This window comes from Lutra lutra, chromosome 17 (genome assembly GCF_902655055.1).
Source record: "Lutra lutra chromosome 17, mLutLut1.2, whole genome shotgun sequence".
In the NCBI taxonomy this organism is placed as follows: Eukaryota; Metazoa; Chordata; class Mammalia; order Carnivora; family Mustelidae; genus Lutra; species Lutra lutra.
Genome location: NC_062294.1, coordinates 11,545,650 through 11,569,975, shown reverse-complemented (window position 1 = coordinate 11,569,975; position 24,326 = coordinate 11,545,650). Strand labels below are relative to the sequence as shown.

The window sequence follows — 24,326 nt, the reverse complement described above, 5'->3', positions numbered from 1 at the left end:
TATAATGGGGTACAATGCAGGGATAAAGAATATATAGATGTTTATAGAACCTGAAAAGATACCCAATATAACTGTTAAGGAAAAATACACGTTACAGGCTAACACACTCCATTTTTGTTTTAATGGGTTTGAACTGCACAGGTTCACTTATACGTGGTTTTGTTGTTCTTTTGTTTAGGCTCCTTGCTCAGAGTGGAGCCCAATGTGGGGCTTGAACTCACAACCCTAGATCAAGACATGAACTGCAATCAAGAGTCAGATGCTTAAAAGACAGAGCCATTCAGGCACCCCATACTAGATTTTTTTTAATAGGACAGTACTATAAATGCATTTTCTTTCCCTTATGATTTTCTTGTCTCTAGCTTATTTATTATAAGACTGTAGTATCTAATACATGTAACATTTAAAATACGTGTTAAACAACTGTTTATGTTACCAGTAAGGCTTCTGGTCAACAATAGGCTATTAATGGTTAAGTTTCTGGGGAGTCAAAAGTTATACTTTTGACTGCTTGGAGGGGGGGGGGGTCAGCAAAAATAAATACCATGTTGTTTAAAAGTCAACTGTGTCAGCCTCTGGGGTTGGGAATAAAGAACAGGCAGGTGGCAAGGAAATTTCATTGCTCTTTTATGAAAAAATTTAAGTGGTGGAACTCTGGGTCATTTTTACTTTCTTATTTGTAATAAAAAAGCAAACAGTGATAAAAGCTTTTGCAGGGGAGCCTGGGTGGCTCAGCTGGTTGAGTGACTGCCTTCAGCTCAGGTCATGATCCGGGAGTCCCAGGATCGAGTCCTGGGATCCAGTCCTATGTCAGGCTCCCAGCTCCACGGGGAGCCTGCTTCTGCTGCTGACCTTCTCTTCTCTCATGCTGTCTCACTCTCTCTCTCTCAAATAAATAAATAAAATCTTAAAAAAAAAAAAAAAAAAGCTTTTGCCTTTCCAAGAAAAAAATGAGAGAAGAAAAACCATCTTTCATTTTCTAAGCACAATGGTAGAGCTGAAAACAAAACAAATTTTAATTTAGGAAAAATGTAGAAACAGTGTAGCATACAGAAATCTCATGCCAAAAGACTAATCTAATTAGGCAAAGAAAACTGTATAGCACTCATATATCAAAGCTCCAAGCTCCTTGTACCCTGACAAAGAAGTATCTTTTCCAGGGCGGTTCTGCCCTCTAGTGTACACTAAAAGAATACACATGAAACAATGAACTCAACGAATCAGCATTTTTATTAGGTAACCGAAATAGTTCCCCTTCATTCCTAGAGCATCACAATTCTCTCCTTAAAGAAAGGTTTCCACAACCTTGTTTCCAATCAATTTCCAATTACCATGCTAAGTAAGCTCTGTGAACACCACAACTTCAGCCATCCTTCCTATTCTTCCTACACTCCCAGCAAAGCACCCCATGTACTTTCCTGACTTGAATTTCACACCAAGAGAAAACTGGTACAACCAAGGGTACAGTATTGTAGCAAAACAAAAATTTTTTGAAAGGTTTTATTCATTTATTTGACAGAGAGAGACACAGCAAGAGAGGAAACACAAGCAGGGGGAGTGGGAGAGGGAGAAGCAGGCTTCCTGCAGAGCAGGGAGCCAGATGCAGGGCTCGATCCCAGGACCCTGGGATCATGACCTGAGCCGAAGGCAAAGACTTAACCACTGAGCCACCCAGGCGCCCCTATAGCAAAACGAAGTTTTAGAAGTTTGTAACACATATAGCCATCCCGTTCTTGAACTCAGATTTTTTAAACTTGCTGCAACTATAACTCAATGATAAGAGCAAAAGGAAGAAAGCTGCTCTGTGTAATAAGTACAAATCCTCTAAGGATTTTCTAAAAACACTAGAATCTGTCCCACTGTGGGCAACCTTGAAAACCACTAGGGACACTTCCTACGGTCACAGTATCTGCTGTAGGTATTCAATCCAAACCGATAGAGGTTACCCCAATCCTGGTGACCACAAATGAAAATTTTTCTTGCTTTGAAAGCTTTTCTATGTTTGAGATCTCATTTAGATACTCACATTGGCTGGCACTTCACTATTTGACCCAACTGGTCAAATCTTCTACCACCCTCCCCAAACCCAAAAAAAAAAAAAAAAAAAAAAAAAGAGTATTACTAGTCTCTCCATTTGTAATTATTCTGGTTCCTAGCTTAGCCTGGAACAGTATCTTCAAATCAAGAATGTGAATGAGGGGCGCCTGGGTGGCTCAGTGGGTTAAGCCGCTGCCTTCGGCTCAGGTCATGATCTCAGGGTCCTGGGATCGAGCCCTGCATTGGGCTCTCTGCTCAGCAGGGAGCCTGCTTCCTCCTCTCTCTCTGCCTGCCTCTCTGCCTGCTTGTGATCTCTCTCTGTCAAATAAATAAATAAAATCTTAAAAAAAAAAAAAAGAATGTGAATGAGATAACCTTGAATAAACTCAAAATATTCCAACTATTCATGGGGAAATCTTTAGGGAATTAATTTAATTTCAACTTCAAACTCATTTACTCTGTACCTGCAAAATCTACAGAGGTATATTTAAAAAGCAAGTTAAGAATAAGTTAAAACTGGGGTGCCCGGGTGGCTCAGTGGGTTGAGTGTCTGCCTTCGAATTAGGTCATGATCTCAGGGTCCTGGGATGAAGCTGCATCGGTCTCCTTGCTCAACCAGCAGCCTGCTTCTCCCTCTCCCATTCCCCTGCTTGTGTTCTCTCATGCTGTCAAATAAATAAATAAAGTCTTTAAAAAAAAAAAGAAAAAAAAGGATGAGCTAAAACTGAATGAAGCTAAATAATTAGTATCCACTGAAGAACATGAAGGTGAAAGTCCAGTGCAGAGTTTTCTTGCCCCATTACAAAACACATTATACTGGAGTGCCAAGTAAAATAAAAGCAAGACCACCAACACTGCCAGAATCAATCATTTCAATGGTCATAGCAGGTCCTTAAAAAATCATCTTGGGGCACCTGGGTGGCACAGCTGGTTAAGCATCAGACTCTTGGTTTTGGCTGAGGTCATGATCTCAGGGTTGTGAGGTTGAGTCCCGCATGGGTCTCTGCACTCAGCGGGGAGTCTGCTTGAGATTCTCTCTCTCTCTCTCTCTCTCCTCTTCTGTCCCTCTCATTCATGCTTGCTCGCTCTCTCTCAATAAATGAATCTTAAAGAACAAAAGAAAGTAGTATCTTCTCGAAAGCTATTCTCCTACACTGGAACAAATGACTGCCAGAAGAAATGCACTGAACCCAACTGGGCAAGGATTATCTCCCAACCTGGCTCTCCTGGCAACACCCTCACATAAGCTGTGAACAGTGTCGGACTCAGACCTCAGTAGGAGCCAATTACCACACAGAAGCTGCAATAACCATTACCGCTCTTACCCCTGGCTGACTGATCACATCTTGTCCACAGCTTCACTGTTGCTTGCTGATAGATTATCAATGTACAAACATACCTGCAACACATTTTTTTAAATGTGCTACACCTTCAATTTCATGAGAGAGTAATGGGACTGAAATCCAATACAGGAGACCTGAATTAGCTGTGGTTATTAATGGGGGGAAAGCCTACAAAGGAAAAGGGAAGAAACATTCATCTCATTTCCGTAAAAAAAAACAAAAAAATTCAAAATAGCTTTCAAAGAGCCCCTCATTAGTTATAAAGCTGAAGAGATACTTTTTACCTAAAAAGACCAATTAGGTGGGTAAGAAAAAATGGTTGTATGACACTGGCCGAGAGTTCAGCCTTTATCTCAAATGGATATGGACTGGAATCCTGCCTTCACCATCAACTAGAGAAACTCTACAAGTCAATGGTGCCTCCCTAAGCCTCAGTTTCCTGGTCTGTGAAATGGGTACCAAGTTAGCACTTAACTCTTAAAAGTATTTATATAGATACAATAAAATAATACATGTGAAACACAGCACTGTGCCTTAAATTTGGAAATCCGTCAATAGGAGCTATTTATCCTTTTGAAGAAAGGTAAAAAACACTTAACATGCAATATCAGAAGATAGTATGTCTGATACTTAATCTAAAGGACAAACTGGTGCCAAAATGAAACTGATCTGGTCATTGAAGGGAAACATGTCAACCCAGTGTTGAAAACATCTGACTACAGCAGGAACCCAGCAGGTAACAGGAAGAGCGAAGGAGTGGAGTCTGAGCTAGGAAAGGTCAAACCTCATCCACTCTGCTCCAGCTCACTGCTGCTGTAAGGGAAGACGGAGGGCAATGGCACAACTTCTTGTTTCTAAAGAAAAGCCAGTAATCCAGATTTTTATGTTAGCCTCCTGGTTTTTAAATACCAGCCAAATAAAAACATCCAAGGACAGGCTTGGTCCATGGATTGCCAGTTTGTGAATGCCTGCCCTAGAGTGGAGTCTCAAACCAGAAACTGAAGAAAAGCCCAGTGGTTATATAACTGAGGGACTCCAGCTCCCGAAAACAGTGTCTCTCTAAGGGGATTTTGGAAAAGAAAATTCTTCCCTGTACAAACTGTCCTAAGCCATGCAGATATTTAGTATTCCTGAACTCCACCCACTAAGTACCAGTGTGGTCTCCTCAAATCTTATGACAACCAAAATATCTCACCACACATTTCTGAACACCTCCTACTGACAGCACCACAACCACTAAGAATAACAAAGTTAAATCCAAAAGTTAGTGGTAAGGTCAAGAACATCTATTTACAAACAGCAATAAAATAAGAACAGGGCCGGCCCTGAGTCAACCAAACTAAAATCCCAAATTAGCATCCAACAGGAAATCTCACTAAGTAGAAAGCTTAAACCTCATTGTGGGAGCAAATCTAAAGGCTTAAATCACTCTTCCTACTTCTAGAATTAATTAAGAAGGAAGGAAACTGCCTTACCTTTTTTCTAGCCATTGCTTTAATAATGTTACTGAACATCATAGTTTTCCATCCATCTTTTTTCCTACAGCTGGAGCTTACATATAGAACGGTACATGCTTCAGAGAAATCACAGTGGAAGAAATCTAGGCACCCAAGGCACCCACCCTTCGTAACATTCCTGGATTTTCTTCTTATGGCTCATTCTCCTACTCAAGAGCGTGTCCAAGTTACCGTATGACCGAGCAATTCCACACCCAGGTACATACCCAAGTGAAATGAAAACACACGTCCACATGAAAACCTGCACATGAACGTTCAGAGACACATTATTTGTAATAGCCAAGAAGTGTAAACAATTCTGTGTCTATCAACTAATAATAGGTAAACAAAATGTGGTATAGTCATACAATGGAGTACTACTTGGCCATAAGAAGGCATGCAGTTCAGAAACACGAATAAATCTTGAAAACATGTATGCTAGATCAAAGCAGCCAGACAGAAAAGGACAAATATTGTATGACCCCAATTCCAATTATAAAATGTTCAAACAGGCAAACTTAGACACGGAAGTTTGGTGGTTGCCTGAGAGCATGGAAGATAGGTAGGGATGGAGAGAGACTGCATTTCTTTTTTGGGGTGATGGAAATTATTGTGGTTGCACAGCTTTATGAACATACAACTATGCAAATAGGCTAAAAACCAATGAACTGTGCATTTTATTTATTTTTTATTTTTTTAAAGATTTTATTTATTTATTTGACAGATCATAAGTAGGCAGAGAGGCAGGCAGAGAGAGAGGAGGAAGCAGGCTCCCCGCTGAGCAGAGAGCCCGATACAGGGCTGGATCCCGGGACCCTGAAATCATGACCTGAGCTGAAGGCAGAGGCTTTAACACAGTGAGCCACCCAGGCGCCCCGAACTGTGCATTTTAAATTGGTGAATAAACAAAAATAGCTTAATAAAGCTGTTCCTAAAAAGAAAAAAAAGCACATCCAATTTTAAATCATTGACTAATACCATTTGTTCTCTCTCTTTTTTTTTTTTTTAAATTTTTTTTTTATTTGACAGACAGAGATCACAAGCAGGCAGAGAGGCAGGCAGAGAGAGAGAAGGAAGCAGGTTCCCTGCTGAGCAGAGAGCCTGATGCGGGGCTCGATCCCAGGACCCTGGGATCATGACCTGAGCTGAAGGCAGAGGCTTTAACCCACTGAGCCACCCAGGCGCCCCATGTTCTCTTAAAGACTATATAATATCACAGGTCACCAGCTGAAAACCCACTTTCTTCCAATCATCTTAGTTATTATAATAATTACCAATATTCCCTTAATCATATTTACTCTTGAAACAAGGTGATCTTCCTCTTCTTGGAGTGGCCATTCTCTAGGCATTAAAAGAACCTCACTGGGACTCCTGGGTGTCTCAGGTTAAGCATCTGCCTTCAGCTTGGATCATGATCCCAGGGTCCTGGGACTAAGTCCTGCATCAGGCTCCTTGCTTGGCAGGTAGCCTGCTTCTCCCTCTGCCTGTCGCTCCCCCTGCTTGTACTCTCTCTCTCTCTCTCTCTCTCTCTCTCATTCTCTCTCTGGTAAATAAATAAATAAAATGTTAAAAAAAGAAAAAAAAAAAAAGTAACCTATGTACATCTCTTCAGCAGGAACGGGGGCACACGCCAACTGACCAGGCATTTCACAAGGGTATCAAACTAGGAGATAAAAGTAGGATTTCTGGGGTAGCTTGTCTTTTTTGTTGTTGATATGAATTCATTTACTGTGAATAACTTGGAAGTCCTTTCTTCTGTTAGTAAAGACACCTGAAATATAATTAGACCTAGATTTTTTTAAGGATTAATTAGGATAGGGATATAAGGAACATAATAATCTGTCGCATTTATGAATAGAATACCAGATTTTCAATGAGTTGTTTTTTAAGTTCATCTATAGATTTCTTGCTGGAAACAAAGCCTTCTCCTGTGGAAAAAATGCTTAGGTATTTTTTAAGATTTTACCTATTTATTTGAGAGCGAGAGGGAGCACAAGCAGGGGGAGGGGCAGAGGGAAAGAGAAGCAGACTCCCCATTGAGCAGGGAGCCTGACATGGGGCTCAAACCGAGGACTCTAGGATCATGACCTGAGTTGAAGGCAGATGCTTAAATGACTGAGCCACCCAGGCACCCCTAGATCTAGCTTTTAAATGTTCTTCTCAGCAAGAAAGCAACCCCTTTAAAAGTAAAGGGATTTTTAAAAAAATCAACACAGATCAGAGCTCTGATTGATCATTATAACAAGAAATTCTGATAAAAAATTAGAAATGGGGGCACCTGGGTGGCTCAGTGGGTTAAAACCTCTGCCTTCGGCTCAGGTCATGATCCTGGGGTCCTGGGATTGAGCCCCGCATCAGGCTCTCTGCTCAGCAGGCAGCCTGCTTCCTCATCTCTCTCTCTCTCTGCCTGCCTCTCTGCCTACTTGTGATCTCTCTCTGTCAAATAAATAAATAAAATCTTTAAAAAAAAATTAGAAATGCTTCCACCTAATATTGTGGCTTGCCTAATTCTTGCTACTTTAAGTGACATGCACACGATGCTCTCAATCAGAAGACTGTATGTTGAAAAATGCAAAATCTTAAAAGCCAGTAAGGTCTTATTAACTCCTGTCTAAGGAGGCTGGGAGGGACGAGGTACCTGCTCAGGCAGAAAGAATGTTGCACCCATGAAAGGCTCCTGGGTGCCAACTGGTCAAACACACTGAGCACAGACAAGGCACAGAAACAGGCAGGGGCTACTGTCTTCACAGGTCTCTAGCCTGGGTCTTCTACCTTCAGCAGGACACTGCGCAGAATTCTGACTTTTCTATATGGGAGGAAAACGTTGCTAACCTGACACTACACACGATGTTGTGTGGAGACTCAACAATAAGGTCTTTGTTTTTTTTCTCTCTCTTCTGTCAAAAGACCAAGACGACAAGACAAAAACCACGTGGGAAAATGATGTTTTTCATTCTTAAATGTTTTGCTGCTTCAGGTCATTCCCAATCTATAAGGTGGCAACTAAACACTAAGCCCTTAGTGTAACAAGCTGATGCCTGTGGCTACGATGATCAACTTTAACAAGTCTAATAGTAGCCTCCTGCTGGAATAGGTGAGTAATAAACGTGGGGTGAAGGCTGATTTAGCCAAATACCCACGAAAGCTGGGTTCCAACGGCCATCAGTGCTGGAGTGAGGACTGGGGCAGGGGGCTGGCAGGGCTGCGGGACGGGTGGAGGGCAAGAAATGGATCCGGTGGATCAATGGGTTAGAGCCACGGAACTGCAGGAATTCAGGCACACCAAGCTGAGTATACTGTGCTTTCTACAGCCAAATGTGGAGAACGCTTCCTATTGTCTGTGATTCCTGCCTCTAATTAAAACTGGGTGTTTGGTTTACTTCATTCCCAAAGCATAAACCTTGGCTTTTTATAGCCCAAGCAGTGTGCTATTTTAAACATGTAGAGGAAATGCATTTTCAGTTACAAACATTTGCTCCTGTGAATCTGTTCTTATTTGCTAGCAAAGAATGTGGGACAGGATGTTTTACCCTCCTGCTCTGGTTTTCCTGTATTGCTTACATCTGTTTAGAGAGAAGAAAAATAAACAAATAAAGTGTTTCTGCTGGACAATTTCTATAAACTGAAGCAATTTCAAAAATGAAAATGAAAAACATCTGTGGAAAAGTATTATAATAATTTTATTTTAATAAATTGGATTATTTCTATAGATTCTTTCCTGAAAAGACCTCCCACACCAGGCATGTGCAGGCTGCAGCATATACTACTATCTGCACTGATAAAATGTGCCCACTTGGACACCCCAGACCAGATGCATTCCTCTTGACCCTGTCTTCTTCCACACACAACTACAACTTGGAGAAGCTTTCTGAGATGCATTTCAGAAAAATGATCATGCCAACTTTAAAGGTCACCTTCTGGATTTATCCAGCAATTTATTCAGAAATTTTCACGTACAACTCTGAGCACTTTTTTTTACTCAGTTAGACATATCCTTGTACTCTGTTACATTTCACTACTGCACCTTCGAAGAAACGGGGGTACTGGGGGGCTCAGCTGGTTAGGTGCCCAACTCTTGGTTTGAGCTCATTCAGATCATGACCTGAGGGTTATGAGCTAGAGCTCCATGTTGGGCTCCATGCGAGGCTACAGCCTGCTTAAGAGTCTCTCTTTCTCTCTCCCTCCACACCCCCCACCCCTGCACTCAAATAAATAAATAAATAAAATCTTTAGAAGAAATCGATCTCAATCAAGAAACTGACTTAGTGAAATTTCACTTGACCCTTTTATAAGGGAGTTAGCAGTCCACTCATCTACTGAAAGGTATTTTACTGGTTGGTCCCTCTAGATTCCATCTGTCCTTCTGCTCTCTGTCCCACATGTGATCCTGTATGAAGAGCTGGAGAAAGACACTCTTCATCAAACTTTGGTCAGGCTCCTTTGAGCCCTCTCCTCAACTAGGCCTCCATCCTTGCTGGGTGTGCATTTTAACAATTTAGCCCAATTTTAGCAAGAATCCTGCTAGCTCAGTTTTAAGAGAATGCTCCACTCTTGATATCTGATCAGCCTGGATATCTGATTAAGTTCCTCATTCCCCACCCTCGACGTGTAAGTACGTATTCAGCCTGCCTTCAGTGAGGATCCCGTTAAGTCTGTTTAGCAAAAATCTCCCTACCCCTGGGGTCTCTCGTAACGTTCCATCATCAGACACCTTCCTACTGCCCTCATTCTGCTCCCTGGCCATAAATCCCCAGCTGTCTTTGCTGTACTGAGAGCTGAGCCCCATCCCTCTCCCTTATCGTGACAGTCCTGCCACCTACTGCAATAATCCCAATGATGTCTTCCTTACCATTTTAATAGGCATCAGAATGGAGTGTCCTGGCAAGACATGGGAGAAGAGGAGGAATGGGAGATCTGGGTATTAATGTCCCTGGCTTCCCCCTGCAGAGTCCATTGCTCAAGTGAGGGGCTCAGTTCCTGTCAGGAGGTCCTCCCTATCTTCAGTGCCAAAACTGTCCCCACTCTTGCCCCTTCAGGTCTAGGGGAAGTAATGCAGCCCCATATTACTAGTCCCAAGTACACCACACTATCCTATCTCTGGTTTTTCATCACTTTGTGAGTTATTACATTCTCTTCAAAGTATCCCAATTTGAGGATGCCATCTGTTTCCTGCTGGGTCTCCCTAATACAGATATCATCTCAGCAATTTATCCTTCAGAATTATTGGCTCTTTCTAAGAAAGGAAGGCATGGATCCAGAAAGCAGTGAGGCTTCGCCGTGTGACTTAGTGACTGAGGCAAGCTGACCTTGTTAAGCTACTACTTCTCCCTCCTCTAGTTATCTTCATCATTATAGCAACAGAATGTTTTCTGAAACACACATGGTTTCTAAGCAGAATCTCTAAGCATCAAAAGGGGATTATCTAAAGAAATATTCAAGGAGGCTAAAAGTAAAAATTGTGCTAGTTGAAATGAACTATGCTTGAACCCTAAGGTACAAGCAACTTTGCCTTTATTTCTATGTGGTACTTAATCCAGAGTTAACTTTTACAGTAAAACTTTTAATAGATGTCAGAGACACTGTTCAATAATACCACATATATGTCTGGTAACCCAAGTAAAAAACTTGGGTTAAGTTTTTTCAAAAGATGATCTGTCAAATTCAGACTGTAGTAGATTATGAAATCAGTTCAGTGGCCCGGGACATTTTTTTAGAAAAATGATACATATTCCACACTATTATGTAAGACAGAAAATCAGAATTCATCATATGTAACAAAGGTAAATATTTCACCAGGTTTTCTTTCACTTTTTTACATCTATTGTTATGAGCGTACTAGGGCATCCTATAAAATGCACTCCTTACTGTGAGTCAATCAAGTCTGAAAGCTACTGGTCTGAAGAGAATCCCTTTCAAACAATTTAACAATTACAAGGCAAAAAACAGGCTGCTTCAGCCTACAGCCTCACATTTTTTTATCTCAACCCTCACTAAAAATAGTTTATTTTGTCACTCAGTATAAAAACTTTATGAAATAATACTTACCAAATAGTATAGTATGCTATTTTAAAAAGAGATTTTATTTATTTATTTGACACAGAGAGAGAGACAGGGCGCAGACAGGCAGGCAGAGCAGTAGACAGAGGCAGAGGGAGAAGCAGGGTCCCCATGGAGCAGGAAGCCTGATGCAGGGCTGGATCCCAGGACCTTGGGACCATGACTTGAGATGAAGGCAGACGCTTAATCAACTGAGCCACCCAGACACAACCCCCCCCTCCCCCCGTTTTATTTCTTTTATTTATTTATTTTTTTTAAAGATTTTATTTATTTATTTGAAACAGAGCGAGATCACAAGTAGGCAGAGAGGCAGGCATAGAGAGAGAGGAGAAAGCAGGCTCCCCGCTGAGCAGAGAGCCCGATGCGGGCCTCTATCCCAGGACCCTGAGATCATGACCTGAGCCAAAGGCAGAGGCTTAACCCACTGAGCCACCCAGGCGCCCCTATTTCTTTTAAATGATGGTTGTAAACCACAGCCTGAAAACTGCTGGCCTAGAATCTGAGCAGGGCCAGTGCGAAGAGCCCTGTTCACTTCACTCCATTCCTCCCACAGCTGCTCTCTTTGGTGTTTACATCGTTTCCACCGTTGTAGCAAGCTCTCAAATCCCTTTCTTTCTTACGTTTCTATGTAACCACTATGTGACTTCTGCCACCTACTCGCTCCAGTGAGAGCGAAAGCCTTGGGGTAAGGAGCAATGAAGAGTATATGGGAGGTGTGGACAGGGCCTGGCCATGGACTTGCATTCACCATCACGGCACAAACGGAGCCACATCTTACTGCAAGCAACTGCCGCTCACAGCCTGAGGACTGAGGGCATGTGGATGCAGTCCTGAGCCAGTGACAGATGGGAGCTGGAGAACTACCCCAGAATCCTTGCCCTTGCCGTGTTCTTCACCACCTCTCTGAGATACTAGAAGAATGGAGGGAGCACCAGCCGCTACTGGCAGTAACCTGCCAGAATCCGCATCCTACCCGGGCTTCCTTCCCAGCCTGTCCACCTCCCTGCTAGGGCTTCCTGGAGTCGGCTCCCACACGAATGACCTGTACCCACACCTCTGTCTCAGGGTCTGGTTCTGGGTAAACACAACCTAGATGAGCACACAAGCTTACACAGCACTGTGTGGAGCCAGCGCTACAAAGATGAGAAAGGCCTTTTGAGCTTTATGAGGAAAGCTCATAACCTGATAGAAAAACCTATGATTTTTTTTTTTAAATGAAAAAAATAAGAACCAAAATTTTACTGTTCCAGTAGCAACGAGATAAGTACATATGTTCAGGGAAGGAAGGAAGAAGTGACAAGCTGTGTGACTGAAGGGCCAGAGAAGCACCTGGAGGTGACATGTTCCTCCCCAAACCCTCTAGAAGACAGCCCTCCCCACAGGAGTCAGCGGCTGGTGAGTGCTGCCAATGGGCCACAGTCCTCGTTCACATCCCTGCAGGCTAGTGCCCTGGCTTATCGTATTTACTGTGATGCTTTACATCTTACGTACGGGTTATAAAGAAGGGAATTTTTATTTTCCCCAATGGAAAAAAATTCTAGTTTTCAGCTAAAAATAACTCAAGTAATATGGAAAATACGAAGAAAGAAAAACTATTACGTTCCAAGCAGTGTGTCAAAAGAATTACTTGCAAATCAGCTCTGACCTTCCAATGTTCCTTTGAGGTCCTTGGGGGATGGGACTGAGGGCTCAACCCCAATCTCCACTAGAAGTTCTAATAAACCGCTGACATTTTCATTCAAAAATTATTTTTAGGGGCGCCTGGGTGGCTCAGTGGGTTAAAGCCTCTGCCTTCGGCTCGGGTCATGATCCCAGGGTCCTGGGATCGAGCCCCGCATCAGGCTCTCTGCTCCGCGGGGAGCCTGCTTCCTCCTCTCTCTCTCTCTCTGCCTGCCTCTCTGCCTGCCTCTCTGCCTACTTGTGATCTCTGTCTGTCAAATAAATAAATAAAATCTTTAAAAAAAAAATTATTTTTAAATGTAAAATCTCCTACACGTTCGGGTCTGTGGTCAATGCTGTAAATCAGCACTTTCTTCAGGCTGGAATCAAACGAGAAACCTAAGGCTCATTTTTCATTGCACCTTCTATTTTGGCAAACATTTCAGCAAAGGCAAACGAACATTTTCTGCCAGCTACAGTTTCAACAGGTGCTTGTACCAAGAACAGCTTCTGCTGCACGCCAGGCACACCCGAGCCTGAGACCAGAACACTCACCCAGACCCGGCAGGGAGTGATGGCAGCGCAGCAGCGACAGGAGCTGGTGGCTTCTCCTTCTCATTTTGCTTGAAGAAAGATTTGGCTTCTTTAGATGTAGCATCCACTTCCTTAGTCACCCTGTGCCAAGGAGGAAAATGTCAAGTTTTTAAGAAGAGTAAGAAGAGAAACAAAATCTAAGGAAAGGGGTAAGTAACAACAAGGAAAACACCCAGTGGGCTTCCAATGAGTTCTGGCTGCTGAGGTTTCTAATTCAAGTCCACTACCACAGTTCTAAGTAAAGGCATCTTCCCTCACTAAAGAACAACAACGTATGTACTTGATCTCCCTCAAATCGCCTCCGTTTCTTCTGTCAGCTTGCCACACACACCAGTGGTCACTGCTGAATCACAGCTCCTGTGGGCTGTGGATGGCAAGGCTGAGAAGGTTCTCCCACTGCCCCTCACATGTGGATTAGGACTCACAGTTAAAGGTCTGGGGAGCAATGGAGAGATGGAATCTCTGGGAGGAAAACACTAGCATTATTTTGAGAAGAAGAGTAACAATATAAACAACTGGAAATATTCTGCAGAATGCTCCTGTTTCACAGCTAAAATAACCCAAAGATGGAAGAAAATGCCTTCGAGCTGGCTAACCAACACTCATGTGGGAGTGGAAAAAAATACAGGATGGAGAATCCTGTCCAAGTTCAAATCTGGAAAAACGGTCTTCAATAAAACTGAGTCCTGGGGCGTCTGCGTGGCGCAGATGGTTAAGTGTCTGCCTACAGCTCAGGTCATGATCCCAGGGTCCTGGGATCAAGTCCTGCATCAGGCTCCTTGCTTGGTGGAGAGTCTGCTTCTCCCTTTCCCTCTGCTTCTCTCCCTACTTGTCCTCTCTTGATCTGTCAAATAAATAAATAAAATCTTAAAAAAAAAAAGGTAAAAAAACAACAAAACTGAGTCCTAAAGGTTCAGACAATGCCTGAGATTTCAACTAAAGAGAGAACAAGTGTTTAATGCCTGCTTAGTCTTGCCAAGTCAACAAAAACATCTGAAGAATTTTATTTAAATTCCAGTCTATCTGTAGGAGGGTCCAAGATTAAGGTCACTGTACTGTGAGCGGTGAGCCAGGTCCTCCGGAATAAACTGGTCAAGACCAACTGCAGGTGAATCAGATAAACTCCATCTCCACAGGGATGTCAGTCTCTGTCTCTTCTCTCCTTCCAACCGGGATTCTGGGGAGCAGAAGCAATTTTTCTTCACACCTACACTATGTCACCTATCAAGTGGCCCAGAGTAAGAGTCTGAGAGTTCTATACTGAGAATCTTCACTAGGAAACACTGGCAAGTTTATATTGAGCGGCGACTTAAAACACCACCACCTTTTGTTACTCCCCATCCATGGTCTTGCAATGGTCAGTATTATTCAGAGGATCAAATGGAAATTGCTGAACTTCTAAAATCTGGTCTCACTCTTTCCCGGGCTTAATTTGTGTGTCTCTCTACTCTCCCCAATGACCTTCTCAGTAATGAGAGCCAAGAGTAAAAAATAAGAGGGAGAATATACACCACAGATTAGACCATCACTCAGCAAATACATACTCCTTCCCTCGAACCACAAAGAAACTTGTCTAACCTACTGATGTTGAGCTTAGGTACATGTCTCAATGGTCAATGAGACGGGAGCTGATCTGACAGGAAAGCAGCTTTAATGCTGGTGCTGCTTCACCTGCCCCTTGAGTTCCTCCCCTTTGCCTCGTAAGAATACGCCTTAAGTACCAGCAGGTCCAAGACGGCTGAAGGACACACACTGAAGATCTGAATCCAGCAAGCAGCCTGGAGCCACACGCAGACTGGCTGAACCCCAGACGCCCAGAAACACACAGACAACAAATGCTTACTGCTGTATACCAGAGGTTTGGAATGGCTTGTCGCATAGCATTTCTGTAGCAATGGCAGACACATTTACCTTTCATGAGCAAAAAATCAGAAATCTAAGAGGCTAAGTTACTAAGGTCAGTAGGAGTGGCACCGCATGACTTCGGAGACCTGCTGATAAAAAGTGACACAGCTCTCACCTGCTGCTCCCTCTAGAGTGCAGCTCTGACACACGAAGCCTGGCTACTCCGGATCCACCAGCTACACAGAACGCCTGGGATGGCCATAGAGAAAGAGATGCCCGAGGAGCCTGTTCCAGTCCAGGCCCAAGACGTGGGAGCAAGCAAGCCTTCGAGATGGCTCCACACCCAGCCACTAACTCCAGCTGCACAAGAGACCCCAAGCAAGAGCTGCTGGAGCCCCACAGCCCTCCACAACTATGGCAAATGACAAGAACACAACTGTTTAAAGCCACTACATTCTGGAGTAATTCCCTACACCGATATACAGATGACCAGAATAAACCTACATCCAAACATAAAGCTTAATGCAGAGTCCAAGTCTACTGGACTAGAAAGAGGTACTTTAAATCTCCTTGCCCTAGCTAGAGTCTGGGGCAGACCTGAGATGGCTCATGAAAAACAAGTGGACGCCTGCACTTAGAAATGACAGTTTGAACACAGACTTTATTCTCTACTCCTTACTAAAACCCTACAAAATAGTGGTAAATAAATTTACAAAGGCAAAACCACATAAGGATCTGGAGAAGAGATATAACAAAGAAAATATGCCAATCGAGTTTTCTGAAGGTAGAAAGTAAACAGACAAGTAGAAATTGGCTTTGGTTTTTGTTTTTTCTAATCTAAGTCTGTAGCCATATGGAATGGCCAATAACAAGCCAATCTACACCACGGTATTCTACAAAGGCTTAGTAAATTAAGATACCAGGAACCTTTGAAGGGAGAGGAGATGAGCAGGGCTAAAAATAAGTTGAAAGTTAGTCTCGGAAGCAACTAAGTCCAGATCACCTTCTCCAACCTCATACCATAGGCCACTGTCCCCCACCCAACCCAGCAAAACCCATTACTCCTTGGAGAAAATAAAAACCACGGAAGTTCGAAACTCACAGGGCAGGGCTGAAGTCTCATTCCGAAAACAAGGTAATTAAATGAAAATCTATTTATTCACTCTTCCTTTTTGCACAACAACCTCAAAAGCTATGTGTTCCAGACGGCTGAGTTGGTTACGAGATGGAGTGTGCCCAACCTGTGTAGGACTTTGTATCAATAAGAAACAGGCAGAGTTGACCCTTGAACAATGTGGGGTTTAGCGGCACCAACTCCCCGCACAGTTGAAAATCTGCGTTTAAGTTTAGACTTCCCCAGAACTTAACTACTAATAGCCTACCGCTGACAGAAAACCTTACTGGTAACATAAACAAATGGTTTAACACATATTTTGCATATGTATTTTACACTGTATTCTTACAATAAAGGTAAAGAAAAAATACTGAGAAAATCATACAAGAGAAAATGGATTTACAGTATAGCAAAAAAATCCATATACAAGTGGACCCGTGCAGTTCAAACCCATGTTGTTCAAGGGTCAACAGTACTGTGTTACGCTACTGAGTTTCTGGGTTTGTTGCCACAGCGTGGCCTAGCATAACTTTACTATTATATCTATTTAATAGGAATTTCAGAAGAAGAGAAAATATGGAAGAGGTTGTCAACAAAAAAGAAAATTTCCTAGAAGGATAACTTCTCACAAAAAGAGCCACAGAATACATGACGTGGCAAGTTTTAAGATTCATTGTAGTATCACTGTAAAATGTTAGACTGTTCACGATAAGAGAAGATAAAGATCAAGTGGGTCAAGGTATAAGGAAAGTAAAAGAAGCCTTTATGCAGAGCATCTTTTGTTTGGTTTACCCATTTTACCACAGGACTGACAACGCTCCTGCAGCAGCCAAGCAGAGCAATTCGGGGTGAACATTTTCTAAAAAGCACCCGGGATCCAGGCATTGCGTTGTATGTCGATCTTAGAAATAAAAATATAGGGGCGCCTGGGTGGCTCAGTGGCTTAAGCCTCTGCCTTCGGCTCAGGTCATGATCTCAGGGTCCTGGGATCGAGTCCCGCATCGGGCTCTCTGCTCAGCAGGGAGCCTGCTTCCTCCTCTCTCTCTGCCTGCCTCTCTGCCTACTTGTGATTTCTATCTGTCAAATAAATAAATAAATAATCTTAAAAAAAAAAAAAAAAGAAAAAAGAAATAAAAATATGCATGGTCTCTGCCTTTCAGGGGTTCGGGGTCCATCAGGACAGCAAACCATGAAATAAGTTATGAAACACGATATATAGTAATTACCACAAAGAAAGTACGAAATGAGTACAGCCTATGGGAGTATCTCTGTTAACTTCTCAATGCCAAAGTCCTATCCACAGTCACAAAGAAATGACATCTATAAACTGCTGTTTCTCTCAGGGACCTTGGAAATCAATACAAAGTAATACAAGCAGATTTTTAGTCTTCATTAATAGTATGACTGGAAGAATTCCATTTTGAACAAGCAATAAGAGATTCAGCTCTCAAAATATCTTCAAGGAGGAGAACAGTTCAATAACAGACCACTTCTAATAGATAAGAGGGAACCCTGATAGGAAAGGCCCACTATTAGCAATAGTTAGTTCAAGTGTTATCAGCAGAAATGTCATTTTAACTTCATTTCACTTACTTAGAACTTCCTGAAAACTCTTTATTAGGCAGAAACTTTCCATGACCGGCCTTTTCCGAAAGGTGATTCACTCAGGAAAGTCTGAGCCAACTGGCTCAGCTGGTTATCAGAAGGGTAAAAAATACTATTTTTCCTCATTCCCAAAGGTTAACAAGCTACACGTTTTTCAAGAAGGAAAAAAAATAAAACCAAAAAGATAAAAATTCAAAGCTTAACAATTAAAACATAATTAGAAAAAACTAAAAGACTAATTTTGTGCCAACACTACCTTATGCTTGTACTTACAAATTCTTCCTAGTCATTACTAGCTCTTTCTCACCTTCCTTAAATATGTAGTAATGCTCTTAACTTGATACAAAGGAAAAAAGAAAAAGCAGAATAATGACCTCAAGATATTAAAAGATATGCTCAAATCCATATATCAAGTTTATATCTCGCTGTCAACTAAAACTCAGGACTCCCAAGTTCCTACGTGAGGGCTCCTTGCAATACCTAAATTTTACATATAAGCAATTTAAGTTAAAAAAAAGAAAAATCCTGGGGCGCCTGGGTGGCTCAGTGGGTTAAGACTCTGCCTTTGGCTCAGGTCATAATCTCAGGGTCCGGGACCAAGCCCTCTTCCATCAGGCTCTCTGCCCGGCAGAGAGCCTGCTTCCCCCTCTCTCTCTGCCCACCTCTCTGCCTACTTCTCTCTCTCTCTGTCAAATAGATAAATAAAATCTTTTAAAAAAAGAAAAAAGAAAAAAGAAAAATCCTGCCAACATGCTAATTAACAGGGTTTTCTTTTCTTTTTTTTTTTTTTAAGATTTTTATTTATTTAATTGAGAGAGAGAGAGATCACAAGTAGGCAGAGAGGCAGGCAGAGAGAGAGGGAGAAGCAGGCTCCCTGCTGAGCAAGAGAGCCTGATGTGGGGCTCGATCCCAGGACCCCAGGATCATGACCTGAGCCAAAGGCAGAGACTTAACCCACTGAGCCACCCAGGCGCCCCTACAGAATTTTATTTTCTTTAGGAGGAAGAATTTATAGAGAACATTTGTTTATTGTTATTTATCTCAGTAATGTATGTTTTTTAAAGTAATAAGCTTGTATTTCTTTTGAATACAAAATATATATGTGTGAGAATATGTATATTTGTAGGGGGAAAAAAGGTGCTTCCCTGAGCGTACTTCTTTGGGTTGCTTTTTTTTTTTTTAATAGACATGGTGCTGCCCTCTTCTGACAAATGACCAAAATAGCAGGCTCCCAAATACCCATCCAGTACTTAAAATTACCATCCATTTGTTTTATAAAATGAAATATGAAATGTGTGCCATTAATATAAATATTAATACATCCACAAAATTTGTTTATCAGGAAATTTAATGATTTCTCCTAACAGATATTCACCAGCTTTTCTCACTCTCTCTGTTGGGCTGATGGTAAAATTGTAATAAATCTTTCTTGGGTATCCTATATGACATATGGAAACTAACACAAACCAAGAAAGATTTCTAAAAACTTTAAATATGTATTTCTAATGGCATATCACATACTTCCTGCATTATTTTATAGGATTTCCAAACTATTAAAGGCTTCCTGTCAGTGTTCTGGTACCCCCTACTGGACAACTAAATAGTTCCAGTGTGATTTCTGGCAGCAAAATAACATTAGTAATTCACATCACCAGGAATTACCTAATGGATCCCCAAATGATTGATTATCAGAGAAATGGTGTCTTTGCAATGGAGAATTCTGAAAGGTATTGCCTAAGTGGTCTAACTTATCACCACCAATACTGAGTGTTATTGATGTCAAGTACTGGGGAAGACAAAACATCAACAACATATTTGTCTAGGTGACTAATCTTAAGTTAGTCATGAGGAAACTACGCAAAATTCCAAACTGAGGACCATCCTACAAAACAAATGGGCTCCTAAAAACATACAGCTAACCCCTGAAAAAGCAGCAGTTAGGGGCACTGCCATCTGTCCACCCAACAGTTGAAAATCTATGTGTAACTTTGACTCTCCCAAAACAACTAGTAATAGCCTACTGTTACCGATAACATAGAGTCAAATAACACATTTTGTATATATATTACAAGTTATATTCTTTTAATACAGTAAGCTATATAAAAGAAAATGTGATTAAGAATATTATAAGAAAAATATATTTATGGTACTGCATTGTATTGAAAAAATATCTACATATAAGTGCACTTGTGCAGGTCAAACCCGTGTTGTTCAAGGGTTAACTGTGTATGTCAGTGTCATGAAATACTTAAAATGAAAGGCTTTAAAAAGGAACTTAACAAGAAAAGACTAAAAAGACTAAATGCAGAGTGTAATTTTACACTGGATGTTGGACTGAACAAGTAAAACAAGCTGTATAAAGAATATTACTGAAATAACTATTAAAAAATTTGAATAGAATCACATCTAGAGCTACTTAAAATATGGGCTACAAAACTAGTTGTTACTGGTCCAAAACAAGATGGGTACAGAAAATTTTAGTATTTGCAAATTTGTTTAGCAATTTGACAATGTCACAACAGTCAAGACATGACAGGTAGACTCACTGTGTTAACCCAACATAGACCAATTCGGATACTGTCAAACTGGCCAGCTGGTCACATGTGACATAGCATATTAGTCACGCACAGTGAGACATAATGCATATGTTAGTTTAGGGTTATTTTATCAAGACCCAAAAATGTGATAAAATGTAATGATTTTTTTTAAATGTAACCATTATTTTTATAGATTATTTTTACAATCATTTTAGTTGTTAACCAAGTGTGACTTTTTAAATTCATATTAACCGTTAACTGAATATGACTTCTTAACTTTACAGTTTAAACTAAGTTAAAAAAAGTAAAATTGGTATTATTTTCTTAATCCTAATGTACTGATAGCAAAACGAGCCTCACTGTATATTTCTATAAAGAAAACACATCTTCTGAATGCAACGGCAGTAGCAAACCACGTGATGATAATGGGAATTAATTCCAAAGAAACAAAGGCCAACTGAACTCAAACTGCTTTTACTTCATGAGCCCTCACAGAGTTTGGTTATTGATCATTCAGTGCTAAAACCATAGTGAGTCCATGAGTTCTTTGCAAATGTTTTGGCTAATGGAGCAACGAATTCATCAAAACTTCAGTGGCATTTATATACAAAACATAAAGAAATCCGAAATCAAAAGAATTCTTTGAAGGAAAGAGTACTGATCTAAAAAGCCAACAGAAAGAGATGTAAGATTCCAAAAATTAATGTTAGTGCATTGTAGTCTTCTGTGAAAGAAGCATTTTTGGTTGCTAACTAAAAAGAATAAGCCACTGCCAAGATATTAGTAAAAGACTCTATCAATGATGTCTGCTTGGAAAGCTTGGTGAATATGTAACTAAGAAGGTGATTCAAGTGCAGTATTCTACGGATGCCACAGCTTGAAGTCCTCAGAATCTGGCTTATGACAGTAAGAACAATAATCAGATTAGCAGAATGTTTTCTCAATGCAATGAAAGAATGCCAGGTTATTATTAACATAATATGAATATATATGTGTGATTTAAACATGACAGTGATATGAAGGATTCTTTTATTGGTTTCTGGCTGACTGACATAATTGACACTGATCTCTAAAACAAAACTAGAATTACATTGTCAACAAATGTGATCTGAAGTTTCAGTGTATGCAAGAGTATGTTCTAACAGCACAGGCGCAAGACAGGAAAACAGATTAGATTAAGGAGCCAGTGCTAGAACATAGAATTAAGACATTGCTTATCGAGAAAAATCTTGCTGCCAAAACAAACAACCCCACTGTTCTTAGTACAGTAGTAAAAACTGTAAACTATATAAGACTAATGCATTACATTTTTCAATGACTGTCTCTATGTGTGACAAGCTGAAAGCTGATCATAAATGTGCACACGTCACATCGCACGCTGAGGTACCATGGTTATGCAAAGGGAAAATGCTGCTAAGAATGATGAGCTTTCAAATAAACTTAGTGTCTTTATTTTTTTTACTTTTTTTTTAGGATTTTATTTATTTATTTTCCAGAGAGAGAAATCACAAGCAGGCGGGGTGGGGGGAGGAAGCAGACTCCCCACTGAGCAGAGAGCCCAATGCGGGGCTCCAACCCAGGACCCTGAGATCACGACCTGAGCTGAAGGCAGAGGCTTAACCCACTGAGCCATCCAGGCACCCCAACTTAGTGTCTTTAAAAGAAAGAAAAAAAAAAAAGTTGGGTTTCCAATTTTAAAGGTCTTAATCAGACAGTAAAACTTGGTTTATTTCTCTGATCTTGGTATTTTTAATAATCTTAAGAGTACTTTCATGCAATAAAATGTTTCAACATGTTCTTCAGTAGTAAATAAATTACCAGGGTAAAAATGAAAGCTAGAAGGCTGGAGGAACAGAGCTTCTACAGATAAACATGTTTCACTGAGGGGCACCTGGGTGGCTCAGTGGGTTAAGCCTCTACCTTTGGCTCAGGTCATGATCTCGGGGTCCTGGGATCGAGCACTGCATCCGGCTCTCTGCTTAGCAGGGAGCCTGCTCCGCCCTCTCTCTCTCTGCCTGCCTCTCTGCCTACTTGTGATCTCTCTCTCTGTCAAATGAATAAAATCTTTAAAAAAAAAAAAAACACCTAAATATACACTGCATTTATTCAAAGTGTGCATCTAGAGGTTAAGTATTGAGAATTGATTTTTTTTTTTTAAAGATTTCATTTATTTATCTGACAGAGAGACAGAGATCACAAGTAGGCAGAGAGAGAGGGGAAGGCAGGCTCCCTGTCAAGCAGAGAGTCCGATGTGGGGCTCGACCTCAGGACCCTGAGATCATGACCCAAGCTGAAGGCAGCGGCCTAACCCACTGAGCCACCCAGGCGCCTGGAGAATTGATATTTTACTCTTAGTCTGTTTCAATTATAGAACGTAAAGGTATAAATATAACAGTGATTTCCTATACTAATTATTTATACCCACGCTCTCGGTAAACAGCATGTGTAACTATACAAATCTTTTCCTATTCCTATTTGATGATCATTTTGACTGTTTTATTGAAATGTCAGATAATGTCTGTTGAATCTCATTGTTAAAAATCTGAGCTTGTATTTTCTACAACTTTTCAATTTAGTTTTCTAGCTATTCCTTTTCATTGTGTCTTACGAAAGTACTGGTCTGCAACAGGTTGAAATTTTAAAATCAGCTCCTTCCACCTCAGATGTAGGTAATAATCTATCTACATTAATGTGAAATTTACTAGATGTGACACCTGCATTGTATCATAAAGGAGAATGCCCTTTGTTCTTAGGAAACTGCTAACATATTTAAGAGTGAAGTGTCATGATGTCTACAAGCAATTCTCAAATGGTTCAGGCAAGACAAAAAGAGAAATACAGATCTAGACGGAGAGAGAGGCAATCAGTAACGTGTATAATAAGTATATGGGTGATCACTGTAAAGCTAACTCTGGCAACATTTCTGGGTATAATATTTCAGAAGAAAAAGTTGGGGAGAAAAAAATTGAAAAATAAAGTTTTGTTCCATACCCTTTATAAAACTAATAATGCCAAATTCTTTACACCAACATTTGTTTTAGATGAAATAACTGAATAGATACTATTTTTAAAATATAACTTTGGACGCAAATTCTATTTTCAGAGAGCATACAGGTCTACTTAGTTACTGCCAAGGAAAATAAATGTGACCACCTATAAAATTACTGACTGGTACCTTATCTGTTCCCATTTAGCTCTAAATTATAGATCTGCTGTTTTCAAGTAATAAAATTTAAATAAATAGGGAAAAGGAAATTCTAGGCATGTGGCTCTCAGCTAGAAAAGCCAGGAGGTTATTAGGCTTCTACCATTTTTTTAAAGTGGTAACAAACCTATAAATCAATTTTAAAAATAGTATCAAGATCAGGAAATAATACAGGAACTGAATTTCTCTCCTAGTATTTTCAATTTTTACCTGATTTCAGGTGCCTCAGTGGGCTCAGACTTCACAGGTAAGAAAAGTAATAAAGGGAAAAATGACTCAGCCGAAGTCACAAATCATGACAAAGAGCGGAACCGAACATTTAACTCTTACATTTTCTTGTTTCTGTTCGGCCAAAAACTTCATGATACCCACAACTACACCACCATATGTGAAAGGACTTTTCCTCCCACGTTCCCTGCTAATTCATGAAGCCACCATTCTCCTGGAGTGAAAAAAAGAACTCTTCCAAAATATTATGATGATAGGGTGGAATGATGACAGATGTCCAACACCATTTAATAAGATATGTTTTTTTTTTAATTTAAATTTTTTTAAAATTTTAAAAGAACTAGTTTTGAAGTTTGTGAAGGTCACCATACCTGACTTCTTCACCAGCAAAATCAAACACCTTAGTGATTTTAACTTTTTCAGCTTCTTTTGGTTTCTCAAGCTCTTCGGCTCTAACCAACGATTTACTTGAACTTGTCTCTTCAGTATTCTCTGCTCTCTACAAAATAGGTAAGAAATGCAATCAGTTTCACATAAGGATGAAACGTAAGAGAACCTTTCCACCATCTATTACGGCTATTCTTACATGTTCCATCTCTAAACAGT

The 24,326-nt window shown here is 40.7% G+C and overlaps 1 protein-coding gene across 4 annotated transcripts in view; it reads right to left on the bottom strand.

Moving 5' to 3' along the window:
- Positions 1–24,326, bottom strand: part of CFDP1 (craniofacial development protein 1) — a 127,320-nt gene that overhangs the window by 92,215 nt on the left and 10,779 nt on the right. For 3 of the 4 annotated variants that reach the window (XM_047711368.1, XM_047711367.1, XM_047711370.1), the window contains exons 4-7: positions 24,092–24,219; positions 13,148–13,267; positions 10,259–10,263; positions 7,515–7,605 (exon numbers count right to left, since the gene is read on the bottom strand). In XM_047711368.1, the coding sequence (XP_047567324.1) occupies positions 7,515–7,605; positions 10,259–10,263; positions 13,148–13,267; positions 24,092–24,219 (344 nt within the window). The remainder of the gene's footprint in view (positions 1–7,514; positions 7,606–10,258; positions 10,264–13,147; positions 13,268–24,091; positions 24,220–24,326) is intronic. The other variant, XM_047711369.1, reaches the window with a different exon arrangement.